Below are 20590 nucleotides of genomic sequence, written 5' to 3' on the forward strand. Positions count from 1 at the left end.
CTCACTCACTGTGGCCCACCTGTACAGAGTGTCAGTGTTGTCTTTGGGTTTTTTAGAAGCAGCACTCTGTATGAAGGTGAATTTTGAAAGCCACGTAGAGCATAACTTCCTTTCTTATTGGCAGCTCCTGAAGCAGGAACCGCAGACAGCTAATAATGTGCCTGACATGTGCCTGCCTCCTTCTCCTTTGCCCCTGCCCATTGCGGGTCATTGCCATCTCTGAACATTTTATGCCTCTGCAAAAATCTGGTAGGCCACAGGCTGCTGCCAGGAGTTATATGTCCTTTAGGAAGGGTGGGAGGTGGCCAGGAGAGGTAGCAGGCGGACATGTAGCCAGCAGTTCCTGGGCTGTTTACTGCAGACCTGGGAGTTCTTGGGCAGAAGCCCTACTCATTCACAGATGATGCTCCTCTGTTTTCCTAGTGCCTTGAACACTGCAGCTTTCCAGTTGCTGCCAGGATATCCTCTGTTATCTGTACTTTAAACTTGGTTTCTTTGTAGCTTCTGCTTATGCAAGAACCAGGAACCACAAAGGCTATGTTTCCCTAAGCCCTTGTTCTGCAGCCACACTGGGATCCAGCACGGGGCACCATGGGCTGTTGTTTGGCCCCTGTCCTAGGTGCCAAGTGCTAAGAAAGCACCTGATCCTTTAAGCTACTAGGGTAAGCAGCCCATCCTTTCTCTGTGTGCTGAGAACAGTTCTCCTCCCTAGTCTTCAGGCGCCCCTGAGGCCAGCCAGCAGGACCCAGAGCGCCTAGTGTTCTTTAAAAGCAAGCAGGGGGGGCTTCCCTGGTGGCTCAGTGGTTAAGAATCCACCTGCCAATGCAGGGGACACAGGTTCGAGCCCTGGTCCGGGAAGATCCCACATGCTGTGGAGCAGCTAAGCCCGTGCGCCCCAACTACTGAGCCTGCACTCTGGAGCCCGTGAGCCACAGCTACTGAAGCCCACATGCCTAGAGCCCGTGCTCCGCAACAAGAGAAGCCACCGCAATGAGAAGCCTACGCACCACAACGAAGAGTGGCCCCCGCTCGCCGCAACTAGAGAAAGCCTGCACGCACCAACGATGACCCAACACAGCCAAAAATAAATAAATAAATAAATTTATAAAGAGAAGGATTATATTTAAAGAAAAAAAGCAAGCAGGGGCACCTTGGTGAGAAAGTCCAGCTTCCTTTCCTGGGCGCTCTGTGCACCCAGTGGGAGCTCCTGTGTGCTCGCTTGTGTCTCCGGGGCTTGCTTGCAGGCCGTTTGTTTCAGAGCTGCTCCTGGTCCTTTGCTCCAAGCTCCACCACTAGCTAGCTATGTGCGTGGACAAGTCTCTGAACTCCTCTGCGTCTTCACCCTTTCTTGTTTACTCATAAAGTAAGTGGGCTGAGCTTGTTGAGCCAAGAGGTGTCCTGAGCTCCTTGCTTAGGTGAGACGCCTCAGGGTGGCCAGTGGAGAGGGAAAAGCGTAGACTCCACCCCAAGCAAACTAGGGCTCACACGCCCCTGGTTAGAGCACAGAGAGCCACTCCCTGTCATCAGCCTCCCACGCCTCTGCTCAGAATCCCCAGCTTTGCCTAGGCTGCTGGTAGCACTGGAGAGGAGGAGGATGGGATTGATGGGAAGGAGGCATTGGGCCAGGGCCACCTGCTGACTGGTCTCAAAAAATAAGGACCCTCTGTAAGCTTACCTTGTGCTTCCCTGGATGGGCTCCCTGGCCGAGCAGCAGGCCTGTTCAGAGCCTGTGGAGCCACGGGGAGAAAGTTCCCCAGACAGGGAGGAGCAGACTCTTACTGAAGTACTAACTCAGGAGCTCTATTTGGCCTACATGACTGTTTATGAACAAGGTTGCGGCAGCCTCCCAGATGACCTTTCATCCAAAACCCAACATCACAACTTTGTTTTACCAGAAATCCCAGGTGTTTGTGTTTAGCTCTTCCTTGAGGCCATTTGGAGAGTGTTTGGACTCAGAAGTGTCAAGGCCTGTGCGAAGGCAGGGCCTCTGGTGGGGTCTAAAGATGGTCACTGCCCTCCAGGCCCCCGTTTCAGTCTAAGAAATGGAAAAGAATCTCCATCCAGAATTCTTGGCCAAACAAGTCAGCAATGCAGCAAGGGGAAGTCCGGCCCTTCTGCTCTCTGGGGACTCTTCCCTGTGTGACCACACCCTCTGCTGTTGGAAGAGAAAACTGCAGGTATGGAGTTGGAGAAATTGGGCTGAGTCCCCGCCTCTCCCGCCTGTGGCCGGCGTCCACCCTGGCCTCTGGAGCAGCGACCGGGTGATCAGTGAGGAGAGGAAGGACTGTGCCTTTCCTCAGGAGGGTGGTTCCTGGCTCTGCCACATCAGCTCCACGGGCCAGCACAGGGTGGGCAGAGTCGGAGCTCTGAAGCGGGTAATGACAGTCACTTTACTGGAAGGCTGATGGGAGAGGAGACGCTTCCCTTGGGATTTTCATTCTTCCCGGCTCCCCTAATTCCTGGTTCCCCTGGAGGAGACCCGTGGCTGGCAGAGACCGCCATGCGTTAGTAACCAGGGCAGAATAAGGTCAGAGACCCTGCTCTTCCGGCCCCTGCCCCGTGCTCAGCTCTTACCAGGGCTCAGTAAACGTGGGAAAGGTGGTGGTGACCTTGGGCCACCGGTTCGCTGAAGGAACTCCGGCTCTTTGACTCTTTCCAAGCAGGAGAGAGTTGACAAAGGCATTGAGACGGACGGGTCCAACCTGAGCGGTGTCAGCGCCAAGTGTGCCTGGGATGACCTGAGCCGGCCCCCCGAGGACGACGAGGACAGCCGGAGCATTTGCATCGGTACTCAGCCCCGGCGGCTCTCTGGCAAAGGTGGGAGCCGTCGCCTTCCCTTTCCCCAGGCCGGGTTTCAGTATTTCCTGGCAGGATTTAAACAGCAAGTGAGGTCTTCAGCAGGGTGGAATGAAGGGAGCTTTACTGACCCGTTTCTCCTGTGTTTCCTGTGTGTATTTCAGATCGCACTTCCAGCAGTGACCATTGTGTTTTAGATTTGCCCCTTGCTATCTGAGGTCAGGGAGGTGAGTGGAAGCCCTAGAACAGTTACAGGAAACAGCCATAGTCCACCCAAACGCAAGAGAACAAGCATCGGCCACCCACAGAATTGACACAGGGCCCAGCTCTAGCCTGAAAGTCATGCCAGACCTGAGGATCACTCTGGCCTTGGGCCCTCCCAGGCCTCAGACAAGAGAGGCCTGAGTGTGAGGCCAGTTTGCACACTTCCCCACCCCACTCTCTTGCAGAGATAACGTAAGGGGCGTAGGCAGGGCACCCTTACCTGCTGCATTTTGTCGGGGGGCCTTGGGGAAGGAGGATATGGCTCCCCTGTTGGAAGCTTACCATGCTGGTCTTGGTTAGCGAAACAGTTGTGGTTTTTAAGAAAGGGCATCCCTAACTAACTCCAAAAGAAAAGCGGCCATTTACACAGACGTGATTACAGCTGCTTTTTCTACTTCCTTTTTCAATTCTTCCACCTTTTCTTAACTTTTGAAGAGTAAGATACCTAGAATCCTGAATAAAATACCAGCGCATGTGACCGCACTTATAAAAGGTTTTCTTTCCATAAAAAACAACTTAAACCCCTAGTGCAAATATCTGACCCCTTTCTTTCCTTCCTGCTTATTCTAATGACGTGCCAAGCCCTGGGGAGATTCTGAGAGAGTGTACAGTTATTAGAATCATTCAGTTGCTTTTGACAAAAGAGCTAATTTAAGGAGGGATTCGCAGTTTTGTCCAAAATTTCAACCATCATTGGCTATTTTTTAAAAAATTATAAAAGTAAGATCCATGCCACTATAACAAGCCAAACACTAGAAAAGTGAATAATCACTTCTATCCTCAAAGCCCACCCTTTAACCAACAAACGTTAATTTGCTTTTTTGTGTGTGTTTGCAGTTTGCAGAAGTAAATCTTAGATGAAAATCTCAATATAGGGGACCAGACTAGTAAGCTTCACCCCAAAGACCAGAAAAGCGCCTTGCAAAGAAATAATTCAACCAGGGGACTCCTTTGTCACCTCCTGGCCCTTGGCAGACCCGTGGAGAGGCAGGGTTCCCTGGGGTAGTACCAAGGTGGGGAGATGACTCAGTATCCCACTGACCCGGCCCAAGGGGAAGGGGTGGCAGGGCCAGATACCAGCTGACCACCCAGAACCCAGGAACTTGTGTAAGGGATGCCTGCTCATTCACGGCAGAGCACTCGTAGCCCTTACTGGCATCCATCAAGTGGGTAGAATCCCTGGGTGGTCTTGGGCAATGGCTGTCTTGTGAGTCACTGTCTGGAGCCATGTTAAGGGTAAGCCTAGGGCCTGTGACACAGGATGGGAAAGGACAGTGGAGGAGAGCCCTGCCTTGGAGAGTGCCCTTCTGCAGTACAGAGGCCATTCCTTGTCTTCCTCAAGAATGGTGCTCTTCAGACCAGATGTTTCCAGAGCACACGATGCCTCGTCTGCTCTGTGTCCTCATGCTGCACTCAGATTGCACAGCTGATGCCTAGAGTGGCCTCAAGACCAGCCTTCGTGGGGGCCTTTCCCCAGCCCATCAGCAGAGCCAGGGTCCAAGGACAGGGATGGGGATGCTGGGGGCCCAGAGGGCCATCAGGTAACTTAATGGTGTCATTGCAGACACGGAGCAGATCCGGGAGACCTTGAGGAGAGGACTTGAGATCAACAGCAAACCCGTCCTTCCGCCAATCAACCCCCAGCGGCAGAACGGCCTCACCCACGACCGGGCCCCGTAAGTGCCCTGCCCACAGAGGGGTTAGTCTAGCTTCCTGACAGCAGTGTCCCGGGACTGGGACAAGGGGGCAGTTTTGTCCTTCAGGGCCTGTCCCTGTGGCTTGCATGAGAGAGAACAATGCCCAGAGGCCTTGCTGGATGGACTCAGGGTCTCTGGGGCACACAGATCTGTGGGTTGTAAGGGCCTCAGAGGGAACGCAGCGGACCAGAAATATAAACAACAGTAAATATTTACATAGGCTGTGTGAGCAGATGGGAGGCCAAGTTGGGGCAAAATCTGACTTGGGGCCTCCCAGCCTTGTGGGAGCCCATTGTGCTGAGCACGATTCCCCTCCTTATCTCGGCCTCGGCCAGAGTTGCCCTTCCTTCCTTCCTGGAGCCTGGTCTCCGGCTGATAGCTGCAACCCCAGGGGCCTCCCTGTCTGGCCAGCCCCGGACTGGACGCCTGCTGCTGAGGCCCTTCTTCCTGCCTCCCTTCCATGGGGCCCAGGGAAGGGAAGTCCTCTGCAGGCCTGTGCTGTCTGTCCAAGAGCCCCTATAGCTCTTAGGAGAGACTGTGACCACCCCAGAGGTCAGATCCACTTCCTGCTGACCTCTCTTCCTCTGATGGGGGCGAATGGTGGGCAGAGCTGGAGCTGGGCACCCCCCTCTGCCCTTAGTCCCAGGGCAACTCTAGGGAATAGCTGCTGGCAGGGGATGCCTGGGAGCTGGCAGCCCAGAGCAGGAACCCTGCCTGCCAGAGAGGAAGTTGCTGTGCCCTGGGCTAACAGGGAGGCGGACCACTCGTGCAAGACCAGGGTGATCCGTCCTTCTTCTAAGAAGTCTTTATTACACACTTGCTGTGTGGCAGGCTCAGGACCCAGAGGGCCATCTGAGGTGTAGGCTCTTTTGGGGGCACATGAACTGAAACAGTTAATTAATTGGCATGATTCTGGCTGTGGGTGTAATTTGTTGGAAATAGTTCCTTTGAATTCTAGCTCCAGTTGCTCATCCACGATCCCCAGAAATGGTAATGATCTATTGTGCTACAGAAGGGTCAAGTCAGCATGATCTGGAGTAGTTAGGGAGGGCTTCTTGGAGGAGGAAGGACATGAGACGGGCCTCGAAGGAGCCCTGGAATTTTAACAAGCAGGTGAAGAAGCTGACAGGGATGGAACAGGGGAGGCCTGGCTGGTTAAAGTCGAGGCTGTAACCTGGGAGCAGATTGTGGAGTAGGGAGAGTTACTCCAGCTGCCCAAGGTGGCCAACCTGAAGAATCTGCCATCCAGAAGCCATGAGAGTAGATGCCTTTTGCAAGAGCCTGGAGAAGCTTCCACTGCCACCTCCAAGCAGCTTTCAACTCCAGCCAGTGGATTTCTGCAGCCAGCCGCCTTGAAGGAGTTGGCTTAAGGCACCATCTTCCCCTGGCAGGAGCAGATGGCCAGGCTGAGTCGTGGGGCATCTGGAAACTCTCCACCTGTGAGTCTGGACCCTGTCCCAGGGCCATACTCCTTCGCGTGCCCTGAGCTTGGCCTCTTCCTCTGAGCCCCACTGGCACTGATGGGAGGTCGGGAGGTAATTGAAGGCTTAAAGGCTCAAGCAGATTGCCCCATAACTTGTAGTCTCAGTCCAGATGGCCCTTCCACCTCCAAAGGTCTGGGTTTCTGGGCAGAAGGGCAGGGGCTCCTGTGGAGGCAGCCCACTTGCCCCTACTATACATCTGGGACAAGTCTGAGATCTCACTCCCAGTCTAGGGCGTACTTCCAGCTGCTGCACCCCCAGACATTGTAAGGCACACAGAGTTCCTGGATGCAGACGTCCAGCCCAGACTCAGCCCACTGGGCAGTGGGGCATCGGATCTGGTCCAAGGGCTATCTGTAGACTCAGGGCAGAGGCTGCAGCCTCCTCTCTTTGGCCTGAGTTGGCTGAGCTGCAGAGAGATGGATGCGAATAGATCAGAGGTGCAGCCATCTGGGGTCATCTCCCCTCCCTGCAGCTCAAGGACCCAGTCGCGTCTCCAAGGTGCTGGAATCTGCAGTCTGAAGGGATTCGGAATGTCTCCTCTAAGGTTGTCAGTGCTGGTTACCAGTTTGTTAGCAGTTGGTTGAGAAATGGTTCCTCCTTTGCCAAGAACATTTTCCAACCCTCCCTCAAGTCTCCAGCTCCCTGTCACCTCAGGATCGATGACGGCGGCCTCAGTTCAGATTAGCACGCACGACTGTAATATCTGTGCTGCCCACCCTGGGACCTGACCCGGTTTCAGATAAACCGCATGGATTGTGACTGAGAAAGCCAACCCAAAATGTGCTGGCACTAGTGTTTGCTCCTCTCCCTGTGGGGGAGTGACCGGCATGGGCCCTATTGTGTCTTCGTGTCCGATTTCCTTTAGTCAGGCTTTCTGGGCTGGGGCCCTGATGCATAGTCTTATGGGCCTGAGCGTGGTTTGAGAAGGCTGTGGAGATAGAACAGAGGTTCAGAAGAGCCAGTGGAGCCTGAGTATTAGCAGCTGGGCTCTGGCCTACCTGAGGGAATCAGGCACTTGATCTTTTCCCACCTTAATGGCGACTAACACTGATCAGGTGCAAGTGCTTTATACCATCCTCAGAGTCACTCTGTGAAGTAGATAATCTTATTATCCCCCTTTTATAGATGAGGAAACTGAGTGAGGTACAAAGAGGCTGATAAGTAACTTGGCCAAGGTGAGAAAAGGGTGGCACTTAGGGCAGTCCCTCAGCCATTAACATGGTGTGGTCCTCCTTACTCCATTCTCAGGGACCGTGTGAGGGACACCCCAGACTGTGTCTCTCACCCTCATAGGTGGACCTCCTCTAACTAGTCAAAGCATGAGTAGAGACTGCTCCCTTGGCACCGAGGACAAGGCTAAAGCCCCATGTTAGAAGCTTACTGTTTGTATTTAACTCTAGGGAAGACATGCCGCCAGGCTCAGTGCTTCCAAATCCCAGAGATAACAAGATGTGTCATAATTGTCTCATTTATACCAGAATTACTTTTTAACACAGAGCCTTGTTTTCTTCATGTTCAGAAACAAAATCAACCGTATATCTCTGGCCCCTCCACCACTTCAGGGCTAGGGGATTTCTTTCTTTTTTGCTTGAGGCCTCACTTCCTGCTTCCCAGAAAGGCAGGGCCCTCTGGGTAACTGCTCCTCTCCCACTCCCCCTGCCAACCCTCCTCCCACCGCCTTCCGCCTTCCCGGAAGGGGAGTCCTTGGCCCTCTTTGGGGCTTCTTCCAGCGTTTCACAACCCCTGCATTCCAGCCGTGAAATTTGTATCTGGCTTTTCCCAAGATGATCAGTTGAGAAAAGCCTCCTTCGGCTTGCTGGCGCCTCCCTTCCCATGGCCTGCCCGCGTGAGTTTGGGAAGCAACTCCTCTGTGCCACTGAGGGGAGCCCGGCTTAAGGGCTGTGCCTGCCGACATTTATAAGGACCTGGGTCGAGGGAGAAAACGTCACTGGCATCCTCTGTCTGAGGTTGCCTGGTTAGACGTGGACTGTTCTGTGGAGTCTGGCCTTTGCTTCCCAGCCTCCCCACAGTGACCCCGGGGATGTGCATGGTCTGGTCAGGTGCATTGCGTGGGGAGGTTTGCATTTGTGTAAACTTGCTCTGATGCTGGGAACCTGCATCAGTGTACCAGGACCTCCTCCTCCTTCTGCCAGTGAGTCACTGATTGAGGTTGGGGGACTTTTAGGGAGCTCTCTGGGTCACATAACCCCCCCCCAAAGAGGGGCAGGGCCCATGCATGTGTGTGCACATGTGTTGGGGGGGAAGGTTCCTGGCTGTGGGAGAGACACTTTGTAGTTACGGCACCTTTAAAAAGCAAACTAGGGCTTCCCTGGTGGCGCAGTGGTTGAGAGTCCGCCTGCCAATGCAGGGGACATGGGTTCGTGCCCCGGTCCGGGAGGATCCCACATGCCACAGAGCGGCTGGGCCTGTGAGCCATGGCTGCTGAGCCTGCGCGTCCAGAGCCTCTGCTCTGCAGCGCGAGAGGCCACAATGGTGAGAGGCCCGCGTACCGCAAAAAAAAAAAAAAAGAAAAAAGCAAACTAACCGTCATCGCTGAGCTAAGTTTCTCAGTCTTCTGGAATTGCACCAGCAGCTTTTAAGGCTTTTTTTTTTTTTTTTTTTTTTTGCTTGTTGCCTTAATTTTCTGGAAAATTAAGGTTTTGTAGCATGATTTCTCCTGTTGTGACATTTTCAGCTGCACCCTTCCCCCAACATGCACACAAAACACACATGTATTTCTCCCCACTTTTATGAGTGTCTCTGCTCCCATCTCTTTAGCCTTTTGGATGGGTAGCCATGCTGCCTCTGTTCCCATCTTGAATAGCTTGTGACCTGGCCAAAGAGTCATCCTTTAGAGAAAATTGTGTTTTGTTTTGCTCAGCCCATGAGACCCATGAAGATTAATTAGAAGAAGAAAATATCTCGTTTGCATCCAGTGAATTGGGTGAAGGAAGGTGAGTTTCCATCTGGGAAAACAGCTGGGCTATTGCCATCACTTCCTGCATGCAGGGCAGTCTTGGGTAACCCTGCTCAAAGGGCTCTATCATGTCAGTGCAGTGGCCTGCCTGGAGCCCGAGTGTGTCATGTTGGCGCCCCTCACCGCTCCCACGCTGGGGAAGTACGGTTGTTTTCACTGGAGAGAAAAACCCAAGAAGAAACAGCCCTGCTCTCAGGGCCCCAGCCAGGCCCCACAGGGCTGATGGGAGGAAGGGCCCAGGCCTCTGTGATCCACATTTGTCTTGCTAAGTGCCTGCCTTTATGTGCCTTTCTCGGAAATACACACTTTAAAGGGCAGAACAAGGGCTCCACAGCAGTCCTGCCTGGGTGAATTTCTGTTTGAACTCCATTCTCTGCTCTACTTCCCCAAAGAGGTGAAGCAGTGGCCATCGTTAACACCCCAGCCTCAGAGTTCATGGCCGGCACATTGAATTCTCAATCCAAACTGCATCTCTCTTCCTCAAGTTGCACAATCAGGAGTATTTTTATCGCCCATCCTTGATCCTCAGTGTCACCCAACACTTCAGTAGTGAGTCACTTCTCCAGGGAAGGGAAAAGGAAGGCTCAAAGGTGAGAGCTGGAGAGAGGAAATGACTCAGTGTCTCAGAAACCAGGAAGCCAAGGGCTCTGGCTAGAGCAGGCTCTTTCAGGAGAGCAGGGGTCCTAGTCTCCCACCTGAGTCAGACCACAAGGCTGCGGGTGGCGGTCCCTGGTGCCCAGAGGAGTTAATAGTTGATGAAGGAATCCACCAACCTTAACACAAGTTTTCCTCACTCTGTCTTCTTCACCCACACTCCGTCCCACTGTTCTATCATCACGTTCCATCCTTGGAATATTCACAGTGAAAATACTGCGTTTCATCGTTTGGTTTTTGGTGTTTACCAATAACCTTTTAAGGCCTTTTACTCCGTGTGTCATCCTCATCAGATAATTTTTCCAAATTCAGATGGTAGCAGTAACTGTGGAGGTGAGCTGGTGCCCTCACCCATACCCACACCCTGTCCCAGTCCTGCTCTGAAGGGAAACCTGCAAGTGGTTCTTTCTCTGGAAAGTTCAGAGCTTTCGTCAGCAATCTGAAAGCAAAAGGAATAATCTCCCAAGCTAGCGGCAGAAGCCAGAGGTTGAGCTGGGCTCAGCAGGCCAAACCCACTTCACTTCTGAATAGTTGCCAACCCGGGTGCCCTGGTTCCTGCTCCCGGGCGTCCCCAAGGAAAAGGCCCCAAGTCGTGTGGCCAGTGCAGACGTCATCACTGTCACAGGACTGGGATTGTGGCTAAAAGGAGTCTCGGTGGTTGGGCTCCTCTCCTTTCCACACCTACTGCCATTGATAGAATGTGACCAATACCCTGGGGCTAAAATGGAAAAATTAAGACTCTTCAGTCTGTAGAGACCAGGGTGGAGAGGAAACATGGATATGGTTCTGTCAATCTGTGAAGTGTGGGTAGGGTGAACAGGGGCCTGTACTATAAACTGTGCAGCACTGGAAATCAGGAGTCTGTCCTGACACTGGAAAGAGAAGGCATGTTAGGATATGTAAAAAGTCCCCTTAAACAGTGGAAAGTGTAAATATAGGATGTGTTACATAGACAGGTAGTAAAAAAGAAAGACATGGAAAGATTTAGATCAATTGATGAATTACTGAGGTGTGCCTCTGAGCCATCCACAAACCAGTCCTCAGTGCTCCCAATACAGGAAGAATCCTGGGCTGGACAGCTTCTGTGACCAAGCAGGCAGGTTTTTTTGTTTGTTTTTGTTTTTTTGGCCGCGCGGCACGTAGGATCTTAGCTTCCCGACCAGTGATCGAACCCCTGCAGTAGAAGCACGGAGTCTTAACCACTGGACCACCAGGGAAGTCCCAAGCAAGCAGTTTTTATTAAGTATCGCCATGTGCCAGGCCCTGTGTTGTGGGCTATTTTTGTCCCCATTTTACAAACAAGAACACGGAGGCTTAGATAGATTGTATAACTTATTTTGGGTCAATGAGCCAAGATTAATAAAGTTCAGAGCCAAAATTTGAACCTTGGGTTGTTTGAATCCAGATCCAGACCTCTTCACCACTGGGTACTGCCTGTAAAAGAAGATAAAAGTGGAGGAGTTGCCTGCCAATTCACAGGAAAAAATAACGAAAGAAGGCCTTGGAAGTCTCTATACCAGTGCACAGAGTAAAGCTGGTGTTTTAATTTGCCTGAAAACCCCTGAGGGTGGCAGGTCAGAGAGAAGCATACTAAAAAAGTGAAATCTGCTAGAGGATATGCTCCATCGAAATGAGTGAGGAAGACATACGGGGAGCAGGAAATAGGATCCAACATGAGAAAGAGGCGAGAGGAATCACCAGTGTGAAGGTAAGGGGTGATCCCATGACGACAGTTGTGCTGCAAAAACGGAAGGTAGACAGTTCAGACTAGAGTCGTTTGGAAGGATCCTCTGGAGAAATGTCTTTTTTTTTTTTAATGATATTTAATTTATTTATTTAATTTGGTTTTTTTTGGCTCTTTTGGGTCTTCATTGCTGCAGACGGGCTTTCTCTAGTTGTGGCGAGCAGGGGCTACTCTTTTTTTAAAAAAATAAGTTTTATTTATTTATTTATTTATAGCTGTGTTGGGTCTTTGTTGCTGCATGTGGGCTTTCTCTAGTTGCGGCGAGCGGGGACTACTCTTTGTTGCGGTGCGCAGGCTTCTCGTTGTGGTGGCTTCTCTTGTTGTGGAGCATCAGCTCTAGGCCCGCGGGCTTCAGTATTTGTGGCACGTGGGCTCAGTAGTTGTGGCTCATGAGCTCTAGAGCGCAGGCTCAGTAGTTGTGGCGCCCGGGCTTAGTTGCTCCGCGGCATGTAAGACCTTCCTGGACCAGGGCTCGAACCCATCTCCTCTGCATTGGCAGGCAGATTCTTAACCACTGCATCACCAAGGAAGCCCCTGGAGAAGTGTCTTTAAAAAGATAAAATTGAGGGACTTCCCTGGTGGCGCAGTGGTTGAGAATCCGCCTGCCAATGCAGGGGACACGGGTTCGAGCCCTGGTCTGGGAAGATCTCACATGCTGCGGAGCAACTAAGCCCGTGCACCACAACTACTGAGCCTGTGCTCTACAGCCCACGAGCCACTACTACTGAGCCCGTGTGCTGCAACTACTGAAGCCCACGCACCTAGAGCCTTTGCTCCACAGCAAGAGAAGCCACCACAATGAGAAGCCCGCGCACCACAACAAAGAGTAGCCCCTGCTTGCCGCAACTAGACAAAGCCCGCGCGCAACAACGGAGACCCAACGTAGACATAAATTAATTAATTAATTTTTTAAAAAGAAGATAAAATTGATAAATATTTGCTCTATTTGAAAGTCTTGGGAGAATCTATAGGCCATTGGTCATTAGTTTAGGATTGAATTAGCAATAAACACATAGAAAACCAATACAGTTATTAAATACAAGGAAAATAGAAAATCACACTAGGGATTTCCCTGGTGGTCCAGTGGTTAAGAATCCGCCTTCCAGTGCAGGGGATGCAGGTTTGATCCTTGGTTGGGGAACTAGGATCCCACATGCCACAGGGGAACTAAGCCCACACACCACAACTACTGAGCCCGCGTGCTCTGGAGCCCACACACCCCAACTAGAGAGAAACCTGCACGCCACAATGAAAGATCACGCGTGCTGCAACTAAGACCCGATGCAGCCAAAAATAAAATAAATAAATAAATAAATAATTTTAAAAATCACACTAGAAAGGAAAAGTAATCATATTATACTACATGACTCAGTCGTAAATAGCATTAGTATAATAACGTAAACACTTAATACTTAGCCAAGCAAACTTACAATATAGTTATCTTGGGAAGATGGGAGGGTGGGATGGAAGGGAGCTTGAAGCTCATCTTCTGTAGCAGCAAGTCAATAGATAAAGCCTGAAAAGGGAATACCAGGAAGTAGAAAGAAAGTATATTAGAGGTATTGAGGAAAATACCAAAAGAATCAGCTAACAGAGATGACGGTGGTTGTCTCCAAGGAGTGGGGAATGGGAAGACTGCTGACTATTGTAATGAACCTTATAGAACTATTTGGCTCTTTCAACTTTAAAAAAAGAATAGTAAAAAAAAAAAAGTCAAAGAAGTGATATTGTAGGAGCTGTTACAGCTTGCCCTGCACAGTAAAAAGAAAGAATGACACAAAATTCCAGGTAAAAATCAGAAAATTGGCACCAAGGTAAGCCCTGGTCACTCAGAAGAACTTCAGCTTCCCCGGCATCGGGCTGAGAGCTGAAGGTGAGCATCGTATAAGTGTCTGACAGGCCTCCTGAGATCATCTGTCTTGGGGTGAAGAAAATGACGAGGCGCCTCGGCTGTGCACCTGACTCTGACCGGCAAGGAAGCTGATGGAGTGGGAGTGACAGGGCCTTGGGAAAGAGCGCTTGGGCAGAGCAGGGTTCAGGAGGGAAAACCCTGGGCCTTGTCAGAGCACTGCCTGACCAGTGGTCCCCAGAGGGAGGGTCCCCACAGCCTTTTAGGGAGGTCGGTTGGGGATTAAGTGAAAAGGGGTTCCTGTGGCTAAGGTTGGAAGACACTGGCTTACATAAAATGAAACTGGTTCCTTTGCCCTCTGTAGTCCTCCTCAGAGTCTTCGAAATGCCAACATTTTACGAATCTTTAATCTGAGATGCAGTGTATTGCATCCAGCCTTTGCCACATCTGCTCTTCTAGAAGCTTCTCTTAAATTAAAATTCCATCAAATACCCTTTGGGAAGCCCTGCCATGGCTTCTTGGAAGCAATTCTTTTAAGAGTTCAGGGGAAAAAAAAAATAGATGTGTCTTCATGGACTTTGAAACCCCAGAAGAAAAGACCACTCAGAGGGATGGGAGGCTCTTAAGGAAAAATATTGTGGTTACACTTTAGCTGGCGTCAGGAAGACCTGGGGTGTTTGTCTCAGCCCTTTATTTGCCCATTGTGTGATCTTGGACTAGTTATTTAAGTATCTGAGTTTCGGTTTCTTCATCTGTAAAATGGGAAAAATAATACCTATTTATAGGGTTGTTATAGAAATGAAAGGAATAAAGTATATAAAGGGTTTAGCATAGGACCTGGCATCATAGTGTGCACTCAGTTAAAGGTACCCCTTAATACTATTATTGCAGAAAGTCCCCTGAAAACTAAAAAGAGGTGTAATACCTCTGGGGACCAGTAGAGATATGTAGAGAATTCTTTACATAACTCAGAATATTTTTGAAGAATTTGAACAAAAGCTGGAGAGAGAAGTATGTTATACCAACAGACACTTTAAGGAACAGGATCAAGAAAAGCTGAAACTCAAGAAGAATTAAGTCTTGCAAAAAAGGGCTATGATCAGCAAAAAGGACTTTGTTTTTCATAGTTCTGTTTGGGACAAGAAGAAGAAAACCTAGGCCCCATTGTTTGGACAGAGTAATGTTAATCAGAGGCAGAGAGGCAACAAAAATTTCCTCTACTTATATTGTGCTTCCATCTCAAAAAGAATGGTTATTAGACTAGGAAGAGTCATACAGGCATCGATAAGAGGATTGAAGCCATGATTTCAGATCTCCTGGTCCACATGTATTGCACCCCAGAATACCAGTCAAATTGGCAGATGAGATTCAGGAAGCTGTTGTCAGTAATCTCTGAGGGAATGGGAGAGAGGTGTTGACAGACTGAAAGCACTCAAAAATTTCAAGATGCAAAAAGCATCTTGCACTCTCTAGACTAGTGAGCTTGGTGTCAACTCACAGGGAAAACTCCGGGCTAGATTATTCAGCGAGTAGGCTGTGAACACTCTCTAAGGAAAAACAGTGAGGCCTGAGAGACAGCATGCATTCACAAAGAGTCAGACCTGCCGGACCATCCTCACTGGCTTTTTAGAAACACTTAACCTATTTCTATTTGGTAGATAAAGGAAGTGCTGTAGACCTTGTATAGGTGGGGGGTTAGCAAGATGCTTTGAGAGTGTCTTCTGACATCACTGCTGGCAAGACAGAGAAATGTCTATACAGAGCATCCAGGAGGGTGAGGGGCTTAGTGATGGAATGGTTGGGTGGATTATAATCAGTTGGATGAGCACACCCAAAGAGTGATGATGTCAGTCTGTCAGCTTGTCTGCCTGGCCCTGTCCTATTCACTATTTAATCAAAGCCTGGGATGAGAACATCGATGGCAAGTTTATCAGTTTTGTCAGTGATGTGAAGTCAGGGGGAGTGCCAATATGATGGGTGCCAGAGTCAGGTTTCAGAAGTATCCAGACTGCTTGACACCCTAGCCAGATAATGCAGATTTCTGTTCTAAGCTCCAAATCCTCTAGAGTACATACAAGCTAGGGCGGAAGAGGTCTGAGCTCAGTCCATGCGAGAAAGCCTGAGGGAGATCTTGTTGACAGAGGGAGTGTGGTATAAGTTGGTAGTATGCTGAGGTTACAAAGAATAGACAATTTGATGACAGTTTTAATAGAAGTAAAGTATCCCAAACGAGAAAGCTCACAGTCCTTCTGTGATCTGCTGGTTAAACCACATACTGTATTTATTTCCACACGTGACACTTCACTTCTGGACATGACACTCGGGCTTTGACAAGCTAGAGCGAATCCAAGGGAGAGTGACTTGGATGAATGGAAGATTTCAGGACCTTATCTTAAGAATATAGTTGAAAGTTGGGGCTGCAAATACTGGAAAAGAGAAACTCCTCTTGGTCTGTGAGAGCCTCGGGGATTTACAAGGCTGTCATGGAGGATGGATTAAACTAATTCTCGGCAACTTGAGGACCAGTAGATGAGAATTGCAGGAAGGCTGATTGTGCTGATTGTGTAGGAAGGCGGTCCTGCCAGCGTGTCTCTCAGCAGAACAAAGGCCTCAAGGGGTTTTGCTGGCCTGTAGTTGGGCCTTCCCAGAACACCACCGGTTGCCTGGGGCCCACAGTGGCTGCTTCCCCATCTCAGAAGTCCCCTCTTCCAAGCCCAGGGCAAGGACCTTTGCTCAGAATGGGGGACTGGCTTGGCCAGAGGCAGTTGGATTCTGGGCCCAGGGGAAAGGCAAATAAGTCTCTATTAAGCTATCAACATTCCTGCATGAGGAGCAGGTAGAGTTCTAGAGGCAGCCAGCTAACGTTTTGAGCACCTACTATATCCCAGGCGCTGTTTGATGCTTCACCTGGGTCATCTCATTTCATCCTTATAAGGAAAGGGTATTGTTATTCTTCCCGTGGAGAGGACAGTGAAGCTTAGAGAGAGGCTAAGTTATCTGCCCAAGGTCATATGGGACTCAGACCCCAAACCTATGTTGTTAGCCATTCTGCCTCCCGGAGCATCCTTCATCCCCTGGCCCCATCTTCCTAGCAGCCCCCAGCGGTTATGGGCCTCCATGCCTCCCTAGGAGCCATTCTCCCTTCCAGCCCTCTGCCTTCCCCTCTGCTAGGAACTCAGGGAGAAAACAGCCCAGCTGAAAAATTAGGCCACGCTGGCGAGCACACTACTTATTTTTTTATGACTAAGATTAAGCTGACAACCATGCAAAACATTGCAAACCTGTGTCGGCTGCAGATTTAATACCTCACCCAGCCCACACAAATAATTCATGCTTCTGCATCGATGTCCAGAAAAAACAAATCAGCAAAAAGCTGGGCTCCTGCGTGTGTGTATGTGGAGCAGCCGCGTTTCCATTGAAGCAGCATGCCGGAAATACCCAAGCTCCAGGACGGCACATCTAGCATTTTGCAATTTTTTTTTTCTTTTAAAAGATTAAAGTACGTTTTCAAATGATTGAAGGTTGGTGGGAGGTGTAAATGTGGGCACTTGTCACATTAATTCTTCAGATGATTAAGTTCTTTTCCATTTCTTTAAAGCTGTTTGCACTTGGGTTTGATGTCCTCGTTCCGGGTGAGTGTGTTGTAGCAGTTACCAAGGTGACTTTAGCTGACTTTCAACAATTTATTTTTCCCTCCAGCTTGAGACATCTCTAGCCCTGTGTGCTGTTGATTCTGCTCTCCCAACCCCCCTGCTCCCACCCCCAGTTGCTATTCATCAGCACTTTTGCCTGTGTCAGAGAGGCCCACCGGCTCGGAGGCCCCACCTGGCAGCCAGGCCTTTTGGGAGCATGGTGGTGTGTCTCAGAGGTAGCACAGGGAAGTGATGGTGAGAGTCACACCCTGGCTTTTCCTCTTAAACTCACTCTGTGACTGTAGGCTTATCACCTCACTTCTCTGAGCCACGGGTTTCCTGACCTGTACAAGAAGCGTTAACTATAGAGGAATCTACCTGGTGTAGAGTCCTTGCTGTGAGGACTCAGTGAGTGAATCTATGGACTCCTTACTCTGGAGGAGAGTAAGGGCTCACCAAAGAGGGCTGCTGTCTTTCTTGAGTCCTGCTCTTGTCCAAGCCCCGAGGGTGGTGTTTGGTGTTGCCCTCCTCAGAAGGGAGGCGTAGCAGCCGGGGTGTAAGGGGAGGAGAGCTGGTCAGAGGTCCTCGGCTCCCACGATGGCCTGCCACAGCCCAGCTCTGTGGCCTTGGGCACATTACCGGCTCTCTTTTGTAAAGGAAAGAGGTAGATTAAACAACCTCAGAGTTTCCTTCCAGCCCTGAAATTCTGTGACCCTCTTGGCCAGCATGTTTGTCTCCTTCACAGGTCTTGTGAAAGGGTTTGTCAAAGGAGACACTAGGGCAAAGGGCAGTTTTAGAATTGGCTTTGGAAACCAGAGGAAGGGACCACTTTGTGAGAGATCAGTCACATGTCACATCTGAGGGTGGATCCACCCAGCTGGTGGGAATGGTCCCCGTTACCTCGGGAGCTTTATAAACCGCTGCCTCAGTAGGGCCCTGTGCTCTCTGATGTCACCCTCCATCCTGCCTGCTGACCTCGCATCCTCCTCCCTCTGGGGAGGTGCTCTGAGTGTTGGGGTGCCTCATTGAGCCACAGGCCCCGGTGCTCAGCCCCCCAGTGTGTAAGTAGGTTGGGCCCCCACTGGCTGTGCGACTGTCAAGCCCAGATCAAGCCCGGACATCCTGGGTGGCTATTGCCGCTTCAGCGATAAATAACTAAAGCTTCTCACCCAGTATTTTATTCACTTGGGGAATTGTTCTGAGATTCACAGTCCAAACCAGGATCTGGCCTTTTGAATGAGATCAGTGGGTAACCCTCACTTCTGGCTGAGGCGGATTTGAGAGGTTGTCAGTGGGGGCAGCTGAATTTGAAAGAGCAAATCTTAGATTGCAAAGGGACCCCGTGGCCCAGCTGTGGAGTAAGCTGTGGGTGGGAAGCAGGACAGGATGGAGCGTGAGGCAGAAGTGACAGTTCGCCATGGCTGGGGCCACAGTCAGGAGGAATCTGGTCCAGGGTTCCTGGGGCCTCGTAGCCCAGCAGGGTGGTGGCCCGGTCCTGCTGCCCAGCCAGGCTCACTGATCTGACTGATGAGAGCCTGGTTTCCACCCCTCGATGAGGACTGTGTCATTTCCTGTTGGATGAAGGACGTGTATGTCACGGCAGCTGCTGGCTGTTAGCAGGAGTGTGCATGCTCTGAGCCTGCTCTGATGTGTCAGCCTTTTCAGGGTCAGCAGGAAGGAAGCTCTCGGAGCCATGTCTTCTGGTACTCTAGCACCCCAGCCTTAGAGAACTTGGGGTCTGAGGCTCTAGGGCAGGGGAAGAAGGGCTCCCAGAAGCCCCTGCTGCTATCTTAGGGAAGAACAAGCCACTGTGACATAAGCTTTTATACAGAGTGTTGGCCAAAGATGAGGCTTCAGAGCCAGACCAACCTGCGACCAAATCCCAGCTCCACAGTCCCCACTTTGCGACCTGGACAAGTTAGGTCACCTCCCTGATCCCCAGCTCCTTATCTGTAAAAGGGCCATAATAATAGTGCCCACCTCACGGGGGCGCTGTGAGGAGTAATCAGCGAGAGGTGCCTCACACAGGGCTGGCACTTGGCGAGCGTGTAGTGAGTAAATGCTGGCTGTTGTTATCTTCATCATCAATCACCATCCTTGTCGTTCCTCAGGAGCCTGGCCTGAGAGCCTTCTGTCCTGCGGTTTTCACCTTGTGCTGACCCTGTTCCTGTGCTTGCTTTGCAGGAGCCGCAAAGACAGCCTGGAAAGTGACAGCTCCACGGCCATTATTCCCCATGAGCTGATCCGCACGCGGCAGCTCGAGAGCGTACATCTGAAATTCAACCAGGAGTCAGGAGCCCTCATTCCTCTCTGCCTAAGGTAAGCCCCACAGCATACAACCTGGCCTCAAGGAGCCACCAGGCCTGTGCTTGCCCCCTACACCGAGGCAGAGTCTGGGGCCCAGGTGGGGAGGAGAGCTAGTCAGCCCGCTCCGTCTTGGGCCTTTGGGGGAGCCTGTGGACCCTGAGCCCTCCAGTAGTGCTCAACGCACTGGAGAGCACTCCTTTGTCCAGAGAAGTGTCCCCCAGCCCTGCTCCCTTACGAAGGTTCAGTGACCTAGGGAGTCTCAGATGCCCTGCCATCCCACCAGCCCAGAGTCAGGGGTGGCAGGGTCCCCAGTAGCACTGGGGTAGTAGGGCAGGGGAATCTGATGGGTGGGACTCTATTTTCTCCTCCTTGCTGCTTTTCCATGCAGAAACACTCAGTTCTCCAAACCCCATGGCCCGCACAGCAGACTCCTTGAGGGACCCAGAAGCCCAGCTGTGTCCCTCCTGCTGCTGTCCACAGTGCCAGAAACCCACCCCTGTGGCCAGAATTCAGCTCTCTGCATGGGGGTGCTGCACAGGGCTGAACCTGTTGCAGCTGTGGCTTCCTCCACAGCCCTCAGGGGTTCTACCCTCACTTTTATAGCAGGAGAAGCAGCAAGGATAACTCTAAACTCAGACAGCAGTGACAAGGAAGAAAGGGGTTGCACTGGTTTGGACCGTCCCCACTGTCCCTGGAGCCTGAGGAAGGACCTTGTGTGGTGACCAGCCTTGCCCAGTAGGGCAACGAGAGCAAGTGGCCAGAGCGATCAGGGTCTGGCCAGGCCCCTGCACCCCCCCCCCGCCCCAGGACCCCAACGATTTCCTCTCCAGCTCCCTCTCTGGCCCAGGCTCAGGGCCTTTAGGCTGGTGAAGGGTTAATCTGAGGCAACGTGAGAAAGCCAGGAGCAGGTTTTGCTTCCTTTGCTGACTGGCATCTCTGCCCCACTGGTTGCCCCTGCCTGCCCTTCCCCCAGGTGTATTTCCAGACTTGGGATTAACAGTAACTTCTTGTGGCTCCCTCAGAGTGACCCCACTTGGCTTCAGCTTTCTTTTTAAAGATGTGGCCTTGGTAGCCATTTAAATCTCGTGGGGAGCCAGGAGGAGGTGGAAGACTGTGCCCCGGACACAGGATTGTGCTGTGAGGGCACTAGGCCGGCATCCCAGGGTGTGGGAAATTCGTTTAGGTG

At 51.1% G+C, this 20590-nt stretch overlaps 1 protein-coding gene across 3 annotated transcripts in view; it reads left to right on the forward strand.

Moving 5' to 3' along the window:
• Nucleotides 1–20590, forward strand: part of SUFU (SUFU negative regulator of hedgehog signaling) — a gene marked incomplete at its 3' end in the record, with an annotated part of 108759 nt that overhangs the window by 75050 nt on the left and 13119 nt on the right. For all 3 annotated transcript variants that reach the window (XM_082673336.1, XM_082673338.1, XM_082673337.1), the window contains exons 7-9: nucleotides 2664–2817; nucleotides 4625–4736; nucleotides 19282–19416. In XM_082673336.1, coding sequence (XP_082529462.1) covers nucleotides 2664–2817; nucleotides 4625–4736; nucleotides 19282–19416 — 401 coding nt within the window. The remainder of the gene's footprint in view (nucleotides 1–2663; nucleotides 2818–4624; nucleotides 4737–19281; nucleotides 19417–20590) is intronic.

The sequence above is a fragment of the Grampus griseus genome, assembly GCF_964374135.1.
Source record: "Grampus griseus genome assembly, chromosome: 16".
NCBI lineage: Eukaryota > Metazoa > Chordata > Mammalia > Artiodactyla > Delphinidae > Grampus > Grampus griseus.